Raw genomic sequence first — 23,676 nt, 5'->3', positions numbered from 1 at the left:
GATGTGCATTGTCCTGTTGGCACAGCAAGTTCCCTTGCCGGTCTACGAATGGTAGAACGATGGGTTCGATAACGGTTTGGATGTACCGTGCACTATTCAGTGTCCCCTCGACGATCACCAGAGGTGTACGGCCAGTGTAGGAGATCGCTCCCCACACCATGCCGGGTGTTGGCCCTGTGTGCCTCGGTCGTATGCAGTCCTGATTGTGGCGCTCACCTGCACGGCGCCAAACACGCATATGACCATCATTGGCACCAAGGCAGAAGCGACTCTCATCGCTGAAGACGACACGTCTCCATTCGTCCCTCCATTCACGCCTGTCGCGACATCACTGGAGGCGGGCTGCACGATGTTGGGGCGTGAGCGGAAGACGGCCTAACGGTGTGTGGGACCGTAGCCCAGCTTCCTGGAGACGGTTGCGAATGGTCCTCGCCGATACCCCAAGAGCAACAGTGTCCCTAATTTGCTGGGAAGTGGCGGCGCGCTCCCCTAGGGCACTGTGTAGGATCCTACGGTCTTGGCGTGCATCCGTGCGTCGCTGCGGTCCGGTCCCAAGTCGACGGGCACGTGCACCTTCTGCCGACCACTGGCGACAACATCGATGTACTGTGGAGACCTCACGTCCAACGTGTTGAGCAATTCGGCGGTACGTCCACCCGGCCTCCCGCATGCCCACTATACGCCCTCGCTCAAAGTCCGTCAACTGCACGTACGGATCACGTCCACGCAGTCGCGGCATGCTACCAGTGTTAAAGACTGCGATGGAGCTCCGTATGCCACGGCAAACTGGCTGACACTGACGGCGGCGGTGCACAAATGCTGTGGAGCTAGCGCCATTCGACGGCCAACACCGCGGTTCCTGGTGTGTCCGCTGTGCCGTGCGTGTGATCATTGTTTGTACAGCCCTCTCGCAGTGTCCGGAGCAAGTATGGTGGGTCTGACACACCGGTGTCAATGTGTTCTTTTTACCATTTCCAGGAGTGTATTATGTTATTCTTGAAAGGTATTATGTCTGTAAAATCTGTTAATGCGGGGAAATTAGCAGTTGTGAGGTGCTAGGGTTGTTGGGAATGTATGCTGGAGTCAATATTGATAGTCACCTTTCACCGTTGTTTCCTTGAGAGTGACCGAAACTCAAAACTGGGTCACTGAGGCAAATATATACGCCAGAATATCCATGAGAAATAAGAAAAGGAAGAAAGGAGATAGAGAACATGTAAATCAAGAAGGCGGTGCCTCTGGTGTGTATTAAGAACAATAGAGGTCCGACATGGATCAAATATAAGGTTGAAATTAATTTCCTGAAAGTAAAAGCTCCTGTCGCGTTAACTTCATGCACAAAAATCTGTTTCAGCTACGGGTTTGAAATATTTTGGGATATTTCAGGGTACTACTTGGAGGAAACTATACTGCAGACACTAACGTAATATCAACAGGATGGAACCTAATTAATGAAGAATTATAAAACGTCACCTTAATCTTGTTTGCCAGATACAAATATTTCTATAACAAAAACTTGTGACGGATATCTGATGATTCTTGTCTTATATTTACATGTTGTTAATGTGTACTTAAAGTAATAAGCATCTAATTAAGATAGTTAGAGCACAGGTTCCAAGTAAGGATAAGCATACAAAATGTAATTTACCGATCTTCACAAGAAATTGTGATATAGTAAATGTGTGATCTAATTTGATTAATTGTATATCAAAAAGATCAGTATAAATTGCCCCTACTGGAGTACGATTTTCACCCTACTAATAGATCACAATTTTTCGTTCCAGGTGTTTACAAGCACGATACTTTAAGCTTTACATGGTTATCTTAAATAACTCGAGGAGAATGATTTTGAAATGATTGCCTTTCCCAACAATACGTGGCCTTCTGGACTTGTCCACACTTTTTAATGGTTCAAATGGTTCTGAGCACTGTGGGACTCAACGTCTGAGATCATCAGTCCCCTAGAACTTAGAACCACTTAAACCTAACTAACCTAAGGACATCACACACACCCAAGCCCGAGGCATGATTCGAACCTGAAACCGTAGCGGTCCCGCGGTTCCAGACTGAAGTGCCTAGAACAGCACGGTCACCCTGGCCGGCTACCCTCTCTAATGCCGAAATCAATGACAAGGTGTTAAACGCCAACTTCCTTCCTTAAGTGTCGTAGCTTCTTATCAGATTCAAGTATGTCTAATAAATACTTCGGACACACATACTGCACAATGCAAGCATGCACGCTGATATAAATTTCAAGGGCCACATGTTGAGAATTGCAATAAACTGTCAAAGTGATGTGAAATACTACTTTGTTGTGTCGTCATTGAGTAGGACTATCCCAACCTTATCTGTATCGTTTTAATTTTAGTATATGTACTGCCGAGGCGAGTACGAAATACTGAGATTGAAAATACCACAGCAAAGACTTCTGCACAGCATTTGTCAATTGCCGAGATATCTTAATACCATCGTTATGTGATTTTTTTCCTAAATCGTTTAGTTATATGCAAGAAAAATAAGTACTTTTAACTCCAATTTCTTAAGTTCCAATCCTTTACACTTATACTCAACATACTGTCGCCTGGAACAGCGACCAACACATCGAAAAAAAAATTTAGTCTGTACTTATACTTTTATTTTGCCTAATTATCCGTTCATGAGGGCATCTCCTACGGCGCAATTGTCAAGCTAGCATCCCAAGTAGGTGTGTCAGTCACAGACTAAGGAATAATTATATATATCAGTGGGTGGGTGGATGAGTCGGTGGATGCAGGGTATAGCGCATATTACCTTATATTCGTTCATAAAGTTGTCGCTTATGAGTACATATTCTTTACCATGGTTGGGAGAAGTGTTACGAACGAAAATAGGGCAATATGCGCTACACTTCCAGCTGCGCATCCACCTACCCATCAACCCACGCACCCACTAATGCACATCATTCAGGTCAATTCAAATGTTTGATTCGTGGAAATATATCAAGAATTAACTAATCAGTTATTATCAATAACGTTATTGATAATTACGTAATGTTCACCTAATTTAACTACAGTTTGTGCGTCATTATTAGCAAAGGTTACTGATCCGACACATGTACGTGTAAATCCGATAAAAAAAATTGAAGCATATTGTAGTCTAGAAGGCAAGTACGGACGTTTGATGATAGCGAGAGACGAAAACGATATGAGTATTTGCCCTCATCATTGTCAAGAAGTTTTCCTATCACATTGCTGTCGACTTTCAAATGACATTCTCTTGAAGTAAAACTAATTACCCCAATTTACTTATCTTTTATGGATTTTTTTTGCTGTTATATCGACGAAATTGTTACGAGAAGTCCACCAGAAGCGGAAAATTGTACCAAATATTTTTAAATCTAAAATTTTCAGCATTAGAATATTGACAATTTTTACTACCTTTTTATGCGAGTGATGAAACTACAGTTCTTCACCATCAAAGTACTATAGTTTCACATTCTGGGATAGACGGTGGCATATTTCTCAGATGCCATAAGCTTATCACCAAAAGTTGTTAGGTGGAAAAAGAAGGAGTAAGTCGGTCAGTAAACACGATATGTGCTTATAACCAGCTTTATGTCCATTTTATTTCTTCCGCTTTGCATAACATAGCACGAACACAACGGATCCAGTTCCAGATTCGTGGCAAACTAGCAGTAGTCAATCTGCAGTCATATTTCTTTTTAAACTTATGTTGTTATGGTAATGTTTAATGATGATTATGGTGAAAGAGTTAAATTAGATTGTTTCTGTTTATTGTAACAAACAATCTCATCTGCAATTTTGGGCTGAAGTATAAGGCAGAAAAGTGTCAATTTGGTTGAGAACATTTTGCAATTAGATGCAACAAACATTAGGACATAACACCCGTAACTGCTGCAAATGAATGCTCCTGACATAATGATCCTGCGATTTCTGAGATGATCGACTGTAGTGTTCATTTACATTACACTGTCAACATGTCCATGCTTTGAAGATTGATACGATACGCTTCGTCAGTGGCACTAATCTACTGAACAGTCCTTTTTTTAAATGATTTGATGGTTATGGAATAATGATACTGTCAGATTACGCAAGGGACATATCCAGTGGAACTTTCCATTTGTGTGCTTCTCCTTTGAGCTCTCTGTGGGATACCTATGTGCGACATGCATATTCACCTGTTTATGCATATGTATTTTAAGAGTAAAGCTGTGGTTCCTGCTCTTAAGGGGCGGCCCCTGTGATGTGGTCGACTCTACTAGTGGAAACGAATGTGAGCCATCCCCAGGGACGACAGCTGTCAGCGGCGATCGATGAACTTCTGGAGCCCACTTTCTTTTGTTTCGTTCTCAACTGAAGCATCAGACGGCTAAAACGTCCAGTTAGTCCATTTAACCGTCATTTAGACAACATTTACAGAGGTTGCAGAACGTTATTTAGCATCCCCGGCAGCCACCGTATTTCTTGAGATCTTTTGCAGTTTTGGATATGACTCAGTTCGTGTTTGGTTTTGTAAACCACACAACTGATGAAGTTGTTTTCGAAATCATGCTTAACGCGCTTCAGCCTGCAAGTGCACGTAAAATCTTAATGAAGATGGATGTTTCGTACATAAAATTTCAATAATCTTTTGCAACTGTGATATACTTTTAGTAAGTTGAAGTATTTGCTCACGCATGTAATGAATTCTGTTTCATCCAAGTTGCCCTTTCAATATTTGTTACGCCAAAGATATACCGAGAACCGTCTGTAGACGGACAGTTGAGACAAAAGCTTGCACTATAGTTAATCTACTTCTGCATCTGTACTCTGATAACCACCTTACTGTGTATGGAGGAGAGTACTTCTGGTATCACTATATTACTACCTTTTTCCCTATTTTCGATTCTCATTCACGAATGGGCAACGGAAATAAGATCTGCTGGTAAAACTCGCCGGCCGGTGTGGCCATGCGGTTCTAGGTGCTTCAGTCTGGAACTTCGCGACCGCTACGATCGCAGGCTCGAATCCTGACTAGGGCATGGATGTGTGTGATGTCCTTAGGTTAGTTAGGTTTAAGTGGTTCTAAGTTCTAGGTTAAGTCCCACAGTGTTCAGAGCCATTTTTTTGGTAAAACTCCGATGAGCTCCTATTTCTCTAATCATCTTACTGTGATCATTTCGCAAGACGCATGTGGGTGGATGTATGAATAATATTATAGATGTTTGACATTGAGTCAATCGTTGAGGGCTATCTGAAGCTCATACTACTCTTGAGTAATCAAATTTGCCAAGATCACTAGTAATCCAATTTATTACTATTACCAGTTTCGGCTGATCTACGTTGTCGTCATTGGATCTTGTAACATTGTTAGGTGTACATGCTTTTTACAACACTGACAGTCAGTGGCAGGGAACACTGGTATGTCTACAATGCAACAGCATACAATTAGAACATCCGACATGTTGCGGTGATGTCCCACTATATATGTATGTTGGGACATCGCACACCATGTATGTTTTAATTCTTTGTTACTTTATTTGTGATTTGCTAGTGTTTCTTGCCACTATTCATCGAAATTTTACGCAACAGCAGCATGCGACTTTCAGTGTCGTAAAAATCATGTGCGTCTGATAATGTTACAAAGTCCGACGATGAGAAGGTACATTTTTAGAAATAGGTAATATTAATAAAAAGAAGTACTAGCGATCTTGCAAACTTAATTTTGTAAGAATGATATACGACTATTCCATTTCCGTCGTATGCTCTTTGATAATCACGTTCGCACTTGCAGCTTCTTCCCTATCATCATGGATACCTATAATAATAGTACCGGCCGGACCTATGACAATAAGCATATGTCCACTCCCCTTTTTTTCATTTCCTCGTCTACTTCATTAACGTGTTAATGAATTACACGGTCGGTTTTGTTCGTCTTGATCTTTGCCACGTTCCCTACGTTGTTGAACATGTTCTTGAAGCATGTTGAACACTGCCTTATACAACGGAGTAATAGCATCTGGTAGTGATAAGAAGGGTGTAAGACAAGGCTGTAGCCTTTTCCCCCTACTCTTCAATCTATACATCGAGGAAGCAATTATGGAAATAAAAGAAAGGTTCAGGAGTGGAATTAAAATACAAGGTGAAAGGATATCAATGATACGATTCGCTGATGACATTGCTATCCTGAGTGAAAGTGAAGAAGAATTAAATGATCTGCTGAACGGAATGAACAGTCTAATGAGTACACAGTATGTTTTGAGAGTATATCGGAGAAAGAATAAGGTAATGAGAAGTAGTAGAAATGAGAACAGCGAGAAACTTAACATCAGGATTGATGGTCACGAAGTCAATGAAGTTAAGGAATTCTGCTACCTGGGCAGTAAAATAACCAATGACGGACGGAGCAAGGAGGACATCAAAAGCAGAATCGCTATGGCAGAAAAGGGCATTTCTGGCCAAGAGAAGTCGACTAATATCATATAATGGCCTTAATTTGATGAAGAAATTTCTTAGGATGTACGTCTGGAGTACAGCATTGTATGGTAGTGAAACATGGGCTGCGGAAAACCGGAACAGAAGAGAATCGAAGCATTTGAGATGTGATGCTATAGACGAATGTTGAAAATTAGGTGGACTGATAAGGTAAAGAATGAGGAGGTTGTACGCAGTATCGGAGAGGAAAGGAATATGTGGAAAACACTGATACGGAGAAGGGACAGGATGATAGGACATCTGCTAAGACATGAGGGAATGACTTCCATGGTACTAGAGGGAGCTGTAGAGGGCAAAAACTGTAGAGGAACACTGAGATTGGAATACCTCAAGCAAAAAATTAAGGACGTATGTTGCAAGTGCTACTCTGAGATGAAGAGGTTAGCACAGGAAAGGAATTTGTGGCGGGCTGCATCAAACCAGTCAGTAGACTGATGACAAAAAAAAATGATATTCCCATATTTTGCATCTCTTCATTCGTGACTTATTCTACATGTTCCTCGCTTTCATGATTTGTTCCCCGCTATGCAGTCTCTGAATTCGTATGTTCTTAATTTTCGCCATCCTGCTCGGTACTTAGATTGGGCGGCACCATTTCTTCTGTATTTATACTTGATTCTACACATTCCAGTTTCGCTTCTGTGGATAAACCTCCGTTTATTTGTTCGTTCATCACTGTCGGATGTGCAGATTTACTCAAAAGCTCTGAACTTTTCGGGGATCAGTCTAGCAGTACTCCTTGTTACATGTCTGCTGTGTTCTTTCACCACGTCTAACATTACATAAAAGCCACAATACTCGGAAAACACTCTTCTGATTTAAAAGAAAATTTACTAACCCTTAGACATTAATCAAGTGGCTGCGCAGAAGTCGTAACCAACAAGCAACCACAGCAAATGAAATGGATCTAGCTCTATTTCAATTGCGACATAAAACTTACGAAAAGCCTCCTTTTTTTTCACAGGAAAATTCAGAAATTTCCGATAGAACAATTAAATTTTCACTCGGATAACACAATAAATGGTGTTGAAAACGATAATGCTTACAGACCTCTTCTTTCCTGAAAAGATCTATATCTAGGTGCAACAGTATTTTAGTTTAAATTATTTCTACATTAAAATTTTACTATTGAGTTTGCGTTCTTTTCATTTTCAGCTCTAGTTTGTGAAACATCTAATCACGATAATATCTGGAAGACTCTCGGTAAACGAATCCTGAGCGGAGCTCGCCAAAACTGTGTGGGATTTGTAGATATATGTACGTGGAGAATTGCTTTAAATTGGTATATAATTTATTCATTAGTTGCATTCGAGAGCGTAATTGCATGAAATACTACTAACACATTATTCAAATGTGCTTGGCATATTGCTCGGGGTGCCTGATATGCAGTCTGATCTCAAATTAGGGTTAATGTCTCCTGATATAAAGTCCAACATTGAAAGGTTAAAAATTCATGCAGTGCAATCTGATTTCGAAGTAAATGAAACACTCAAAAACGCTATCTGACTAAAGTTCAGTGGGCACCGTGATAACACTAGGAAGCAACTAACTGATTGAATATAACACGCAACTCAGAGATGAATCTGATGAAAATGTATCGAAGAGACTGTAGTTTAAATCAAGTCATCAACTAATACGAGTCTGAATCTGGATTCAAAACTGGAGTAAGTGAACCTTATTGCGCATTGTTCGTCCAGTAACATTCCATACATACTAACTGCTGCTGGTTCGTCCTCACCATGTTATCTGTTAGATGCCGACGGGTGGGATAGCTGCAAATGTGAAATGTTACGCCAGGTGAACGTGAACTTATCATCTTGCGAGGCGTGTACTGAGTTACGTCGGTAGGCCGCTACGGCAGGCGTCGCTGAGCGGCGCTTTTCGGATGAGGTCGCAACACAATCTACTCGACATCAGTAACAAGAGTGTCCTTTCTGAAGACTCGTCTTTACGGTTCGTTTTACGAGTGCAAGCTGAGTTCCTTTACATTAGTTTATTGTGTTTATCATTAGTTTTTATGGTGTGCGAATTTCCTCTGGACTCCAGCTTCCCGGTTTCCAGGCAGTGGAGGGGTTGGTTTTAAGTTCTACCACTTAATTTCCTCTCTACCACCAGTCCTCTCGGTTATGATTATTTCCTGGCTCCCTCTGATTATCTACACTCATCTCTACCCGGCTCTTTCTTGTTGTCAACGAAAGAGAAGCTTGCATTTTGATTGGAAGAAATTATCGTTTCCTTTTCAAATGGATAGAAATGGGAAAACCCTGTGTTATGAGGACAACCTGCTCTCTCAAGAGGCATCAGGTGTGCACATCTGACAATCTTCCATCTAGGGCATTGCCTCACAGTAAACAGGGGAAGTGAGCCTTACTTCGTGCCGGCCGGTATGGCCGAGCGGTTATAGGCGCTTCAGTCTGGAAGCGTGCGACCGCTACGTCGCAGGTTCGAATGCAGCCTCGGGCATGGATGTGTGTGATCTGATTACTTCATATGTTATGTAAGATAGTGCTATTTGAACCATTTGAACCTTACTTCGGACCCGAGGGGTTCGTCTAATGTTTCCGCGTGTGCATTGTGTCTGAAGGCGCTGGAATGGCGCGGCGATCATCATGCTTGCGAGTTATAGCTACGGAATGTAAGCATCCATAGCAGCGCAGCCAAGATGGGGTTCCCCAAATTAACTGACAAACTACTCATTACTGGAACTTAAAGTGAGGAAAATGAATTGCAATACTCTGCACTGTAACTTTGAACTCCTATCAAGCGAGACTACATAACAGAGTGGGAGAATAACGCCCCGTGATTGACACATTCTGCGGAATTTATACGTCGAGCTACCCTTAGGAATAATCGCTATGAAAAATGGTTCAAATGGCTCTGAGTACTATGGGACTTAACATCTGAGGTCATCAGTCCCGTAGAACTTAGAATTACTTAAACCTAACTAACCTAAGGACAGCACACACATCCACACCCGGGGCAGGATTCGAACCGGCGACCGTAGCGGTCTCGCGGTTCCCTACTGACGCGCCTAGAACCACTCGGCCACACGGGCCGGCGAATAATCGCTCCACAGCTTATTGCACCATCTATTGTTCAGAATTTCGTTAAATTTCTTTTCCTCCAGAAAGTTTCCCCGTGCCTCAATAACATACTGTTCAAATTTGACGTCATTCTGAGCAGAGGTTCTGTCCATACTACGTTTTGAAAGTCGAACTTTTTTTACGGACACCCAGTATGTAACCCCACACAGGTAGGCAATAGCGGAAAATTTCAAATATCTGCAGCCGTTACGATAGTTAACCTCCTACGCCGCAGCTGAAATGAAACAGCGTGATGAACTATCAGGATTAACCAACGTGATTTGTGATGTCGTAACGTTGCTACGTCGCAAAATAGTGATCCTCAGTTTCACTTACTTATTTATATATTTTATTAGGCATCTGAGCAGCCCTGCCGCAGTTTACAATGACTCCAATCCTGTACCCACTACCTCATTTTAGAGAAGCGCGAACAAAGTTCTCCATTATCTCAAAACCTACCTCTATACTCTGCAAGCCATCTTACTGTTCCTCTGGTACCAGTATCTTTCCTCCACATCCTTATACTGTTTTGGAATGCCGTGTGATAAGAATGATTGTCAGTAACTTTCAGTACGAGATCTAATTTCTCTGAGTTTCTTTTTAGTCTTCACCATTCCGCGACAATATATGGGAGGAGGCAACATGTTGCTCGACTCGTCTTGGTACGAACGGCCACGAAACTTCAGTAGTAAACCTTTCTTTGGTGGGCAAGGCATCTCCTGTAGCGTCTGTAACTTCAGCTTGTTGAACAACTCCGTAAAGTTCTCGCGCTGAGTTAACGACACCGTGACGGTACAAGACATGACCACGTTGTTCTCGTCTGCGGAAACCAGTTCAAAAATGTTAGCCACTGATGTATTCGTGTTAGGAATGGAGGTAACCCTCTCAGCGTCAGTTAAGACGTGGAGACGGTGTACTGAATCACCGAAACTGATATCCAGATAATAAATACACTACTGGCGATTAACATTGGTACACCAAGACGAAATGAAGATGATAAACGGGTATTCATTGGATAAATATATTATACTAGAACTGGCATGTGATTACATTTTCACGCAGTTTGGGTGCATAGATCCTGAGAAATCAGTACCCAGAACAACCACCTCTGGCCGTAATAAAGTCCTTGATACCCCTGGGCATTGAGTCAAACAGAGCTTGGATGGGTTGTACAGGTACAGCTGCCCATGCAGCTTCAACACTATACCACAGTTAATCAATAGTAGTGACTGGCGTATTGTGACGAGCCACTTGCTTGCCCACCATTGACCAGACTTTTCAATTGGTGAGAGATCAGGAGAATGTGCTCGCCAGGGCAGCAGTCGAATGTTTTCTGTATCCAGAAAGGCCAGTACAGGACCTGCAACATGCGGTCGTGCGTTATTTTGCTGAAACGTAGGGTTTTGTTGGTATCGAATAAAGGGTAGAGCCACGGGTCGTAACATATCTGAAATATAACGTCCATTGTTCAAAGTGCCGTCAAACAGAACACGAGGGACAGAGACATGTAACCAATGGCACCCCATACCATCACGCCAGGTGATACGCCAGTATGGCGTTGACGAATGCTCGCTTCCAATCTGTGTTCACGGCGATGTCGCCAAACACGGATGCTACCATAATGATGCTGTAAACAGAACCTGGATTCATCCGAAAAATTGACATTCTGCCATTTGTGCAACCAGGTTCCTTGTTGAGTACACCATCGCAGGCGCTCCTGTCTGTGATGCAGCGTCTCCGAGCTGATAGTCCATGCTGCTGCAAACGTCGTCGAACTGTTCTTGCAGATGGTTGTTGTCTTGCAGACGTCTGCATCTGTTGACCCAAGGATCGAGACGTGGCTGCACGATCTGTTACAGCCATGCTGATAAGCTGCCTGTCATCTCAACTGCTAGTGATACGAGGCCGTTGGGCACCAGTACGGCGTTCCGTATTACCCTCCTGAACCCACCGATTGCATATGCCTAACAGTCATTGGATCTCGACCAACGCGAGCAGCAATGTTGCGATACGATAAACCGCAATCGCGATAAACTGCAATCCGACCTTTATCAAAGTCGGAAACGTGAAGGTACGCATTTCCCCTCCTTACACAAGGCATTACAACAACGTTTCACCAGGCAACGCCGGTCAACTGCTGTTTGTATATGAGAAATCGGTTGGAAACTTTCCTCATGACAGCATGTCGTAGGTGACGCCACAGGCGCCAACCTTTTGTGAATGCTCTGAAGAGCTTATCATTTGCATATCACAGCATATTCTTCCCGTCGGTTAAATTTCGCGTGTGTAGCATCTCATCTTCGTGGTGTAGCAATTTTAATAGCAAGTAGTGTAAATAATATCGAAAGGACGGCTGTAGATGTTCCACTTTATCACGTACATGAACGGCCCAAGTCCCTCAATCCTTCATTCAGATGGCTGGACATACAAAAACTTATGTAATACGTTGTCTGACTCTTCCCTGGAAGTACTCTCTCGAAATTGCAATAGTAAGCCTCCCCATGTTTCACGTTGCCTCCCTTGTACCGTGTGGCGCTGGAGTTTCAAATCTCTGTTAACGGTCTCGCACCGACTAAACAATCACGTGACGCAACGCGCCGCTCTTTGGTGGCTATTCTGTATTTCTTCTATTAGTCTTACATGGTAAGAATCCCATACTGATTGACTGAAGAATCGATAGAACAAGCGCCTTATAACCCACTTCCTCCGTGGACGAGTTACATTTCCTAAGTTTCTTTCTACGAATCTCAGTCGGGAATCTGCTTTTTCTATTGCTTTTTTTATGTGGCGATACCACTTAAGGTCGCTCTGGATAGTTACGCCTAGACATTTTAGGGTAGATACTATGTCCAGAATATTCTCATCAATAGCAAGGTTTTACAGTGGTAGATTTCTTTTCCTATGCATGTTACATTTATTTACGTTTCTGGTCAACTTCCAGCGCCTACACCTTTCATTAGTCCCCCTGCAGGTCATTTTTAAAATCGATTTCGCCTTATGCCGTTGGTAGTTCCTTGTAGGCAGCCACATCATCCGCGAACAGTCCTAAATATCTTCTGATGCGTTCTATTAGAACATTTACATGCACTGTTAACACAAACGGTCCAACAACACTTCCTTACTCTTCGAAAATTATCTTTACACCTATAGATTCAGTTTCTTAAAGGGGGGCCTGTTGACAACTTCCTGCAAGCAATTCCGGAGTCCTACCGCAAATCTTGTCCGACGACCGGTAATCTCGAAATTTTTCTCTAGACGGCATTGCAGGACGATGTCGAATGCCCTCCTGAAGTCAAGGAACTCGACATAAAACTGAGCGCCGTCGTCTGCAACACTGTTGATTTCGAAGGAGGACAGAACGAGCTGAGCTGCGCATGATCTGGAATCAATGTCGACTTTTCTAGACGACATCTTCCTTCTCCAACAATGTCACAATTTTTTATTAAAAAACGTCAGCGATATACGTCCGTAATTATGTGCGACATTTCTTGGAAGTGTCCTTAGCTTCTTTTACAATCGCTAGTTACACTATGTTGCTTCAGCGAACTACGATAAGCTGCTGCCAGAAGAACTGCAAATTTTTGAGCATAATCTGTGTAGAATCATTTAGGTATCTCGTCATGTCCTGATCACTTTTCACTACTGTAGTTGCTTTTCCATTTTCCAGTTATCTGCCATTTCGACGTTCGTCCGATGACTGCAATAACGACCGTATTTCGATTTTTACTGCTGTTACGTAAGACGTGCAGTTTTGCCACTTAGTTACACACTTAGTTCAAAAGATAAACGCTTTTTGCATGCATAACGTTTTCTTTTATATTTGTCTTGTGCATCCAGACAGGTTTCGACTTAATTACAAGATGTCTTCAGTAGGTGTCATATCAGCGTCTAATCCATTATTTTTAAGCCAAACGGCTTTCTCCCTGGTGGCAAAGTGCTTGAAATTTTTCACTTTTATTTTTGTCACTGTTTTCAACTTATAGCAATTTAAACACACAAAAATGGCTGTTAAACTGTTATGCTTTGAAAACAGTGACAAAAAGGAAAAATGCAAACTTCACCCAATTTTCCACCAGGCAGAAGAATGTTCCGCTTAAAGTAATGGATTAGACGGTGTTTTGACACCTACTGAAGATGCTTAGTAATCAAGGAGAAACGCGTCTGAGTGCCCAAGATAAATAAAACGCTCAATGTGTAGCATTAAAATGGCGTTTTACTTTTGAATTATTGTAATTCATGTAAAGCTGCTGCGAGAATGGCCGGCGTAAGAAAATATTTAGTCATGAAATTTCTTTATACATCGATTCCGTTCTTCGATGTACAGTTTTAACACCGGGGGAGCAACGCTGCATCTATCTCTGCTACATCACTCCCTATTTAATCCTACCACTTTTCTGTTCGTCTTACATTCTTATTGTTCCCTCTTCGTTCTCTTACATATTGTGATTTACCCGTGTTTCGCTGCAGCTTTTACATTTTATTCCGGGAATTGCGAACTTTCGCCATTTATCGTCGGCAAATGATATTTCTAGATATACAAATCCCGTGAAAATGTTTAGATTTTTCTTAAGCATAGCCTCCATTATCAAACACAACGTCGGCAATATCTTTCTTGTACTTCACCTTTCCTAAATCCAGCATCTAACAAACCCTACAAATGGTTCAAATGGTTCTGAGCACTATGCGACTTAACTTCTGAGGTCATCAGTCGCCTATAACGTAGAACTAATTAAACGTAACTAACCTACGGACATCACACACATCCATGCCCGAGGCAGGATTCGAACCTGCGACCGTAGCGGTCGCCCGGCTCGAGACAGTAGCGCCGAGAACCGCACAGCCACGCCGGCCGGCTACAGATCCTACATTTACTGTTCTAGTCTTCTGAATATTACAGTTGCCAGTAAATTGGAAGCTTCAGTGGGCAAGGTTATAGTTGCGATAGCAGTGGCTTTAGCCTCCCTTAAATACCTTCGGGATTTTCTGGCTAGTATTGTTGCAAACGTCGGATGGTATGTCTTAACTCTCAGAGATTCTACTCACCAGTTTCAGTTATCGTTTAATAGCCACTTTCCCCAATCAATGCAGATATTCCAAAGGTATGTATATATGGATGTGGGTCTTACTTGTTACTATATGCGTTCCATGTAGTTCACCAAAGAAATCATGCAAATTCATACGAATGGATTAATGCAAATGAGGAACATGGATAGCACAGTTCCTTAAAAATGCATAGATTTCGTGAGTGTTATTGGCCTGGCGAATGAGTGGTACCGGAGACGAAATAAATAAAACTAATAAAGCACTAACTCATGAAGGAGGACAGGCGGCTTCGGCGGGATTGTATACAACACTTTACGGGGAGTGCTTAATTTCATGTTTTGACGAAAAACATTTACTGACAAATGTTTCTTACTAATTACGCAGTCTCCGAATGATTTGTTTAGCGTAATACAAACTAGTAAAAGAAAATTCAAGGTCAAGCAATAAATTAGCAATCCCTACGATTTCAAAAGAAAATTGAAATACACAGGATTAGTGCTTGTAACTAAATATCTAATGTCTGCAGTTTTCGGTTAGCTAGAAGACAAGCCTAGTATTTGAAGTATATCTGTACAAAAAGTCTTTGAAAAGTATTATTGTCATGAAGCAATTAAACAGCATCTATGCAGTAAAACTGAGGAGACAGCCGCTTTCCTTAATCTACCAGCTTTCTTACTCATTTGTTCGATTAAATTTAGACGGTCGAATGGTGAAGATCATTAAACACATTGTCAGTGATAGTCTGTTGTTAACACAGTTTACAGATTTGATTTTTGTAATGAATTTTGTCTTACGTTAGCTTACGGCTAGACGCGTTCCATTTCTCTGAAGGATCTCTTTACTGATTGAAAACTATGGAACAGGATGTATGTACTCAGTAATGTGATCGAGACAAATGTTTTCATAAATCTGGAGAATAGTACCGGCTTCTAGTAATTGCACCGCTTTCATTTCACTGCTTCTTAGATTCCACATTGTCAATCACCTACTTGCCCTCTTTGTGGGTCTTCTCCAATATTCTGTAACACAAAGGGAATGATCGAACTAAATGCAAATATTACAAACTACGATGTAATCATTAACCTAATTTAGTTACGCTACACTGTATGATCTTCGATGTGTTAGCTAACAGTGGTTAACTCTGTGTGTGGGATTCTGAGTCAGAAGAATAAAATTAAATTTACTATGCGGCTCAAAAGCAGTAAAGTTGTACTCATGCACCCATCTTGTACCTTAACTCGAACATGCAAAAAAGAGTATCAAGAAAATTCTCCGACGTTAAATATACGTCGCACAAGTATACAGTAATTATGCTGTTGAATAATAATTAAGCATGTTCCAGAAATAGAAACAACTACTCAAAATGCACTGACGCACCCAACCTATGCAACTCCCGTAATATTGTTAACAAAACAAACGTCACCGCAGGCGCAACTAAGTTCTAATAACATGCCTGTTGCAATTCTTGTGTAGTTACAAAGAAGTAAACTTACAACAGGTTCGCGCTCACGTCTCATAATGGCGGGATGCAAATCTGTTTGTTACACGATGTGATTTATTTACTTCGTGAAAAATCAGACTCTGCTAAATAAGGCAAATGCACTAAATGAATGGAGAAGCTGTGACTGTATTTAACTTAATTGTAGAAAAGTTGTAGGGAGCGATGAGGAGCAAAGGCTACATTTGTAAGCAGGTACCGTTGGAATGACTATCGCCCCGTTTACATGGGGCTCGCTAAACTAGATGTCGTAAACCGATTTCCCAATACCGCTTCTAGGTGGTCATGTAAACGCTTCAGAATCGATTCTGGAAATCCGCTTTTCAGTTCCGCAATCGAATTTCGCTCCCATGTAAACACAGCCGGTTTTGAAATTTGCGTGGGCTATCAGGTTTAGTCTTGTTTTCAAAATTTTTAAGCTAATAAGGACGTAATGGCTTTTTGTACAGCGAAGGACAAGTAGAAATATTATACTGAAGCTGTTTACACTTCGTGTAACTGAAGAGAAATAGCTATTAAGCTGATTAAATCATGAATTGTATCACCTGTTTTCCAGCCATATTTAACGGGGCTAGCAGATCCGCTTCAAACCTTGACATGTAAACACGACAGCGACAAACAGTTTCCGAAATTTGGATTTCGTCTTTCCTAAGATGTCTCGCATGTAAACGTAGTGAATATTGACGTAGAATCGTAGATCGACGAGTTGCGATAGTACGACTAGAATTATATTTCCAGAATTAGATTTTCACTCTGCAGAGAAGTGTGCGCTGATATGAAACTTCATGGCAGATTAAAACTGTGTGCTGGACCGAGACTCGAACTCGGGACCTTTGCCCGAGTTCGAGTCTCGGTCCAGCACACAGATTAAATCTGTCAAGGAGTTTCATATCAGGGCACACTCCGCTGCAGAGCGAAAATCTCATTCTGGAAACATCCCCCAGGCTGTGGCTAAGCCATGTCTCCGCACTATCCTTTCTTACACGAGTGCTAGTTCTGCAAGGTTCGCAGGAGAGCTTCTGTAAAGTTTAGAAAGTAGGAGACGAGATACTGGCAGAATTGAAGCTGTGGGGGCGGGTGGTGAGTCGTGGTTGGGTACCTCAGATGGTAGAGCACTTCCCCGCGAAAGGCAAAGGTCCCGAGCACACAGTTTTAATCTGTTAGGAAGTTTTAGAATTACATTTAATTTTATGGAGGAAAAACAAGTGCTACCTTACATTGGCAGCTGTGTGCCTCATCAAAAAACCTAGTCCTCTGGTGCACATCAACTCGTGATAGGATTCCGAGACATTGTGGCGACCATGATGGGCGAGGCTGCTGTTGGACTTTCCTGCTTTAAAAATAATGTCTGTAAATTCGTTACGTGCCGCTTGCAGTTAGTATTATGACTCATTTACTGTCGCACCTGTCGTTGTGAACTTGATGCCGTGGTGTTGCGGTTCCAGAGTGAGCAGTTTAAAACATGTGGCACTGGCGTATTTACGAAGTACATTCGCTGTACAATGCCCTAAACCGTGGCAACCACGAAACAATTTCCGTCAGCAATTGATGCGACGCAGTGGAAGGTTTATTCGTATTAAGGCGTTGCCCTTGTAGGTGCTCAAACGTGATATAGTACACACTCGTTTTTTCACCAGTGACCCACCGATTTGGGGTCACTGCACACGCGGAAGAGCAGAGTTCTAATTTACTCAGCATTAATCACTGTCTTCCTGCAGTTCACATCGATGCGGTACACACATTAATTAAAATGTTTTCTCAGGGTCTGTACATCAAAAAACCAACGCGCCAGTTGCATCATACGTCAACAATACGCGCTCTCATTCGTCACTCCCTACCGCTCGATTGTTTAGTCTCGATACTCTAAAACAGGTTCTGTTATAGCGAAGAAATATTCTGATAGACCGGAATATATTAGTGATTATAGACGTACGATAAGCATGTGTTAAGATTTACTACTACATATAACTGATGAAACAAATTAGCAAAGGAAAAATATACACAGGCCTCTAGAACCGAACAATTACAGCTCTGTTCCGTTTCTGGCAGTGTTTGCATGCATTCGTTATGTATTTAGCAAATCATTTGTTTAATCTGTTATATGAGTCACATACCTGTGATATTACGGTATGACATTAACAGAATTTCCTCTGTGTTAACCAGTACAAGTGCACGAGGGTTATTAGTAATGAGCAACCGAGTGTTAAAACTTTTTTTGAGTGGTATACAACATACAGACGTCTTTGTCAAACAGTTTCCATTTATTTATTCATATTCCTCCCATCATTCTGTAAGCCTAACAATTCGTTAAATGTAGACGCCCATTTCCACTACCGAAAGGCAGTGCTGAAACAAATTTTTGATCTCTAGCGTTTACTAACATTGGCCTCGCAATTGTTCTTTTACACGACCAGAAACATGGTAGTCGTAGGTTGTCTTATCGGCACTGTGGAAGAAGGGGGGGAGGGGGGGAGGAGGGAATGGTGGAAGATTCACTCATGCAAACGATGTGATTTTCTCCTGAGTATGAGGCGGCACGTGATTTTACACCCATCTCCTAACGATGCTTGCCAGTATACATACATCTCCACATACAATGTGTTTCTGACGGGTTTCAGTAGTAAATATTTACACATAAACAGTTCATTAAATGGTAGTGCGCTGTTGAAACACCAATGTCGGTCATTATATAATACGTAATAATGACTTGTTACTTTCGCAGGTTACGATGTTTCGTATGTTTTAGTACGCAGTTGAAAGAATTGTAACAAAGAGTTGCTCACGATTTTCAACAAGACCCCCCTAAAATGTTATACGTTTACTAGCCGGGTCTGCGTACGAAACAAAATTATGTACTGTGAGCAGGTAGATACAGACAGACACTACGTCTGCTGCATAGAGAAACCGAACAGCAGGTTTTCCGATTCGTTTAGCAGCCTACCACATTTCATGCAGCTTCTCCTATTCGATTACACTGTTTCTTGTGGCGCATACAAGATGTACAGTCGCAAATGATGTGATGGCATACTCCGCTGCAGTATCGTTTTGTACTGCTCATTTCTGCTTTTATACGTATCGTCTTATCTATGTATGTTCGTAATAACGACACTTCATCATATAAAACTTGCCGTCATAGGATATTCTAAGTAGTTTGCACAGTTGATTTGTTATATTCATTGACAATATTTGATGATGAATTCAGATGTACTGCTGAATGTGTTGCTTTTTCCGTGTATACATGTATCTACAGAAGATTATCAGAATATCGAAAATTCGTGAACAACAAATAAGAAAATTGCTGTTGTAGTTCTAGTGGGTATCAAGACGTACTTTCTGAAGGAGAGTAAAAATTGAAGTAGTATGGAAATGACAACAATATCGTTTGAGACAGAATTTCATGGGATATAATATTGCCTCTGATTACGGGAGGTTTGAGACTTGCACGTGCACTCTAATGTGGAACCTCCTTCTGCCACACCTTGCCCAAATTCCGCTCTTGACAAACGTCAACAGTGTCAGGAGTTTTAGTTTGAAGTCCGTATCCTTATCGGTGAGTTTTATAACTTAGAGTGAGGAATATCCATACATCACAAGAGTGGTGTTGTACATTCTTCTTCGGTAGACACGTTTGTTTACATTACTAAATATGTTAGGTATGATAGGGAGATGAGTAGATAAAAAGCTGTGATTTCTAAGAGTTTTGTTCAAGCAACAGCGAAATAGTGATCGTATGAGTCAATATTATTATTTTTAGCATCACATTCTTAGATAGTTGGAAGTGGTTCTAACAACCATACCACAACAAGGGTCAAAAATTAATTATCATTGTAGTGTTGCTCACGCTGCTAAATATTGCATTTTCGGACAACAACAAAATTATATTATGTGGACGGTGTCATTAGAGCACAGTAAATAAATTCATTTCTTGAAATAATGGATAAACTAGGCCCTCATCTTTTCGTGTTTCCCACGCTGGTCTCGTTGTGAACTCATGGTTCAATCGTCGAAAATCTAAAGTTTTATAGATGTGTTTCATAAATCATTCTTGAAGATTAAACTTTTGCAAGTTATGACAATGGTGCTGTAAAAAAGTAATCAGCCCTCCGAATTTAAGTTACACTTCCTTTTATTACTTTTGTTGCAATATCACGTAACTCGTTCCTAAACATCCCTTCACAATATGAAACATACTCGAAAATATCTTCCTCACAGTTAAAATTCACATTTCATAAACTGACTACAATTTGCGTCTTTTTAACATGACGACCAAAGCTTGACTCTGTAATAATCGCTTACGCGCCCAAAAATCAGAGTTACAAGTACGTCAATGATCATAGTGACAAGAGGAAGAATACACATAAGAATAATGTCATTGCAATAGATACATATCGATGTATAGAAGTACCTCTACATTAATGAAATAAAATCTGAATGTTTTCACAGAAATATGTTAACTATTTTACAGAAGCACAGTAGAATATTGCTGGTATCGAGTGGTTGAGGTGAGGTGCCGTAATGGTTACGCAGTTCAAGAACCAATACATGATACAGCGTACTGGCGTATTTCTCTGACAGAAATGCTTCCTGGCCAGATTCTTACACGGCCCCCTGTTTCTTGTTCGCAGTTCCGACGGCCTCGATCCTGGGCGGGCCGGACCTATACGTGAATCGCGGCAGCTCCATCAACCTGACGTGCATCGTCGTCAACTCGCCAGAGCCACCGGCGTACATATTCTGGTACCACCGCGACCAGGTAGGAGGACACACGTTACTTACTTACTACTTTTTAATTGAAACCGCCGTCTAACAAGGCTGACAATGCAAATCTTATGCTGGTAGATATTTCAGAAGCTGTCTGTATTATTTTCATCCTTACTTGTAAGCCGCAGAAGCTTAAACCATATACTTTCAGGTCCACTGGGTAAATGCAGTTCATACTTATTTGGGCGGTGTAGGGTGTGTACTGTAAGACCTTTGGTACACACACCATCAGATCTAACGAAGTAGGCGAGTGTCAGCGATATGTCTCGTGGTCTTATCGTGGCGTGTTTATCTTCTGCCGTTAGGTCAGACGATAGAAATGCCACTTGCACGCTTAGAGTATCAGATTGACGGTGACTAACTTTAAAACAGAACTTGATTAATTTTGACACACATTTATTAAAATAGTAAGAAACACAGATATTACGTAACTTGATTCTGGATGCTGTTTACAATTGACAATCTGGTCTTGGTACGTTAATCTTATTTTCACATATCTCTGTTACTTGACAAACTGTCTATACATTTCTCTTCATGGCTATGTACAGGAATATGATAATCTTATTAGGCTCAAACTTGACTGCAGACTAATGCAGACTAATGCAGACTGACTAATCGGAGGTCTGTAACTCGTTATAATACCTCAAGCGTTCAGGTATCACTGCGCGAGTGTGATCCGTGAGGAGAAAAGGTTCTACCCTTAGCAGTAATCTCATTGGCTTCCTTACGTATTAATACGCGGATCGGCGGAAGCAGAATTTGGTCCGTCTGTAAGACAGCGCCATCTCGTAGTGCGGAGACGGACGAACGCTGCGCCTGCGGTGTTGTGCTTAGCGGGGCGCGCTCTAGTGGGAAAGTTGTGTACATGCTGACTGTGCGGAACTATGTACACAACAGGCGGCCTAGCCATGAACCTATTCATGGATGAGGTTTCCTGGTAAATGATGATCAAGAGTTTACCATTGATTCACGAATAAAATATATGGCGAGGACACATCTGACTCAGATGAAGTCGCAAGCTGTCCAATGCTACTGTTTAACAGGAAAATTCCGCCCATCTAGCAAGAGGTGCACTTCTCGGTTCGGTCAAGGACAACCTGGGATTGCGGAGGGCTGGAATCAACAGCGTAAGAAAGCCTGCATTGGTTGAACAACGCGCACAGTCATTGAAAATTTCGTTGAACATGATCGCCAAACTCGCTTTTCTCAGCCCAAGTAAGTCTTCTATAGCCTTTCATGGTATCTCCACAGAACACTCCATGGATAATTCTACAACGGAAATCTTAGCATTGAGGAGATCCCTCTCAGATTATGGGTGGTAATACATTCAGCCGAATATTTTATTAATCACGATGGCGACTGTCAACTGCATAGGGTGTGGATCAAGGCGACTACTTGAATTTCGTAAGAAAGAAAAAAAAAACATTTTATGACCAATGACACGTCTAGTGACAATTCATTTTACTAACTTTGACATCTGAGTTCACATTCCGACGGAGAGCACGTATTTACACTTTTGGACATTAAAATTGCTACCCCAAGAAGAAATGCAGATGGTGAACGGGTATTCATGACAAATATATTATACTAGCACTGACATGTGATTACATCTTCACGCATTTTGGATGCATAGATCGTGAGTAATCAGTACCCAGAATAACCACCTCTGGCAGCAATAACGGCCTTTATACGCCTGGGCATTGAGTCAAACAGAGCTTGGGTGGCGTGTACAGGTACAGCTGCCCATGCAGCTTCTACTCGATACCACAGTTCATCAAGAGTAGCGACTGGCGTATTGTGATCAGCCAGTTGATCGGCCACCATTAACCACACGTTTTCAATTGGTGAGAGATGTGGAGAATGTGATGGCCAGGACAGCAGTCAAACATTATCTGTATCCAGAAAGGCCCGTACAGGACCAGGGTGATACGCCAGTATGGCGATGACGAATACACGCTTCCAATGTGCGATTACCGCGATGTCGCCAAACACGAATGTGACCATCACGATGCTGTAAACAGAACCTGGATTCAACCGAAAAAATGACGTTTTGCCATTCGTGCACCCAGGTTAGTCGTTGAGTACACCATCACTGGCGCTCCTGCCTGTGATGCAACGTCAAGGGTAACCGCAGCCATGATGTCCGAGCTAATAGTCCATGCTGCTGCAAACGTCTTTGAAATGTTCGTGCAGATGATTGTTGTCTTGCAAACGTCCCCATCTGTTGGCTCAGGGATCGAGACGTGGCTGCACGACCCGTTACAGCCATGCGGGTAAGATGCCTGTCATCTTGACTGCTAGTGGTACGAGGCCGTTGGGATCCAGCACGGCGTTCCGTATTACCCTCCTGAACCCACCGATTCCATATTCAGCTAACAGTCATTGAATCTCGACCAACGCCAGCAGCAATGTCTTTAAACCACAATCGCGATAGGCTACAATCCGACCTTTATCAAATCCGGAAACGTGATGTTACGTATTTATCCTTCTTACACGAGGCATCACAACAACGACTCACAGGGCAACGCCGGTCAGCTGGTGTTTGTGTATGAGAAATCGGGTGGAAACTTTCCTCGTGTTAGCACGTTGTAGGTGTCGCCACCGGCGCCAACCCTGTGTGAATGCTCTGAAAGCTTATCATTTGTATGTCACAGCATCTTCTTCCTGTCGGTTAAATTTCGCGTCTGTAGCACGTCATCTTGGTGATGTAGCAGTTTTAATGGCCAGTAGTGTAGTATCACCGTATTCGAAGAAGAGGCGATACTCGACAGAGGTCGCTCATGTAGCGGCTGTCCCTGCGCATGAGGTCTCTGCGGTA

The 23,676-nt window shown here is 42.0% G+C and overlaps 1 protein-coding gene across 1 annotated transcript in view; it reads left to right on the top strand.

Annotated features, from left to right (window-relative positions):
• The window catches only part of LOC126278743 (basement membrane-specific heparan sulfate proteoglycan core protein-like), a 1,101,563-nt gene that overhangs the window by 540,130 nt on the left and 537,757 nt on the right, over positions 1–23,676 (top strand). The window contains exon 4 of the mRNA XM_049979020.1: positions 20,723–20,850. Within this exon, the coding sequence (XP_049834977.1) occupies positions 20,723–20,850 (128 nt within the window). The remainder of the gene's footprint in view (positions 1–20,722; positions 20,851–23,676) is intronic.

Source organism: Schistocerca gregaria, chromosome 6 (genome assembly GCF_023897955.1).
Source record: "Schistocerca gregaria isolate iqSchGreg1 chromosome 6, iqSchGreg1.2, whole genome shotgun sequence".
In the NCBI taxonomy this organism is placed as follows: Eukaryota; Metazoa; Arthropoda; class Insecta; order Orthoptera; family Acrididae; genus Schistocerca; species Schistocerca gregaria.
The sequence above is the reverse complement of the archived record's forward strand: the minus strand, read 5'-3'. Positions and strand labels throughout refer to the sequence as shown.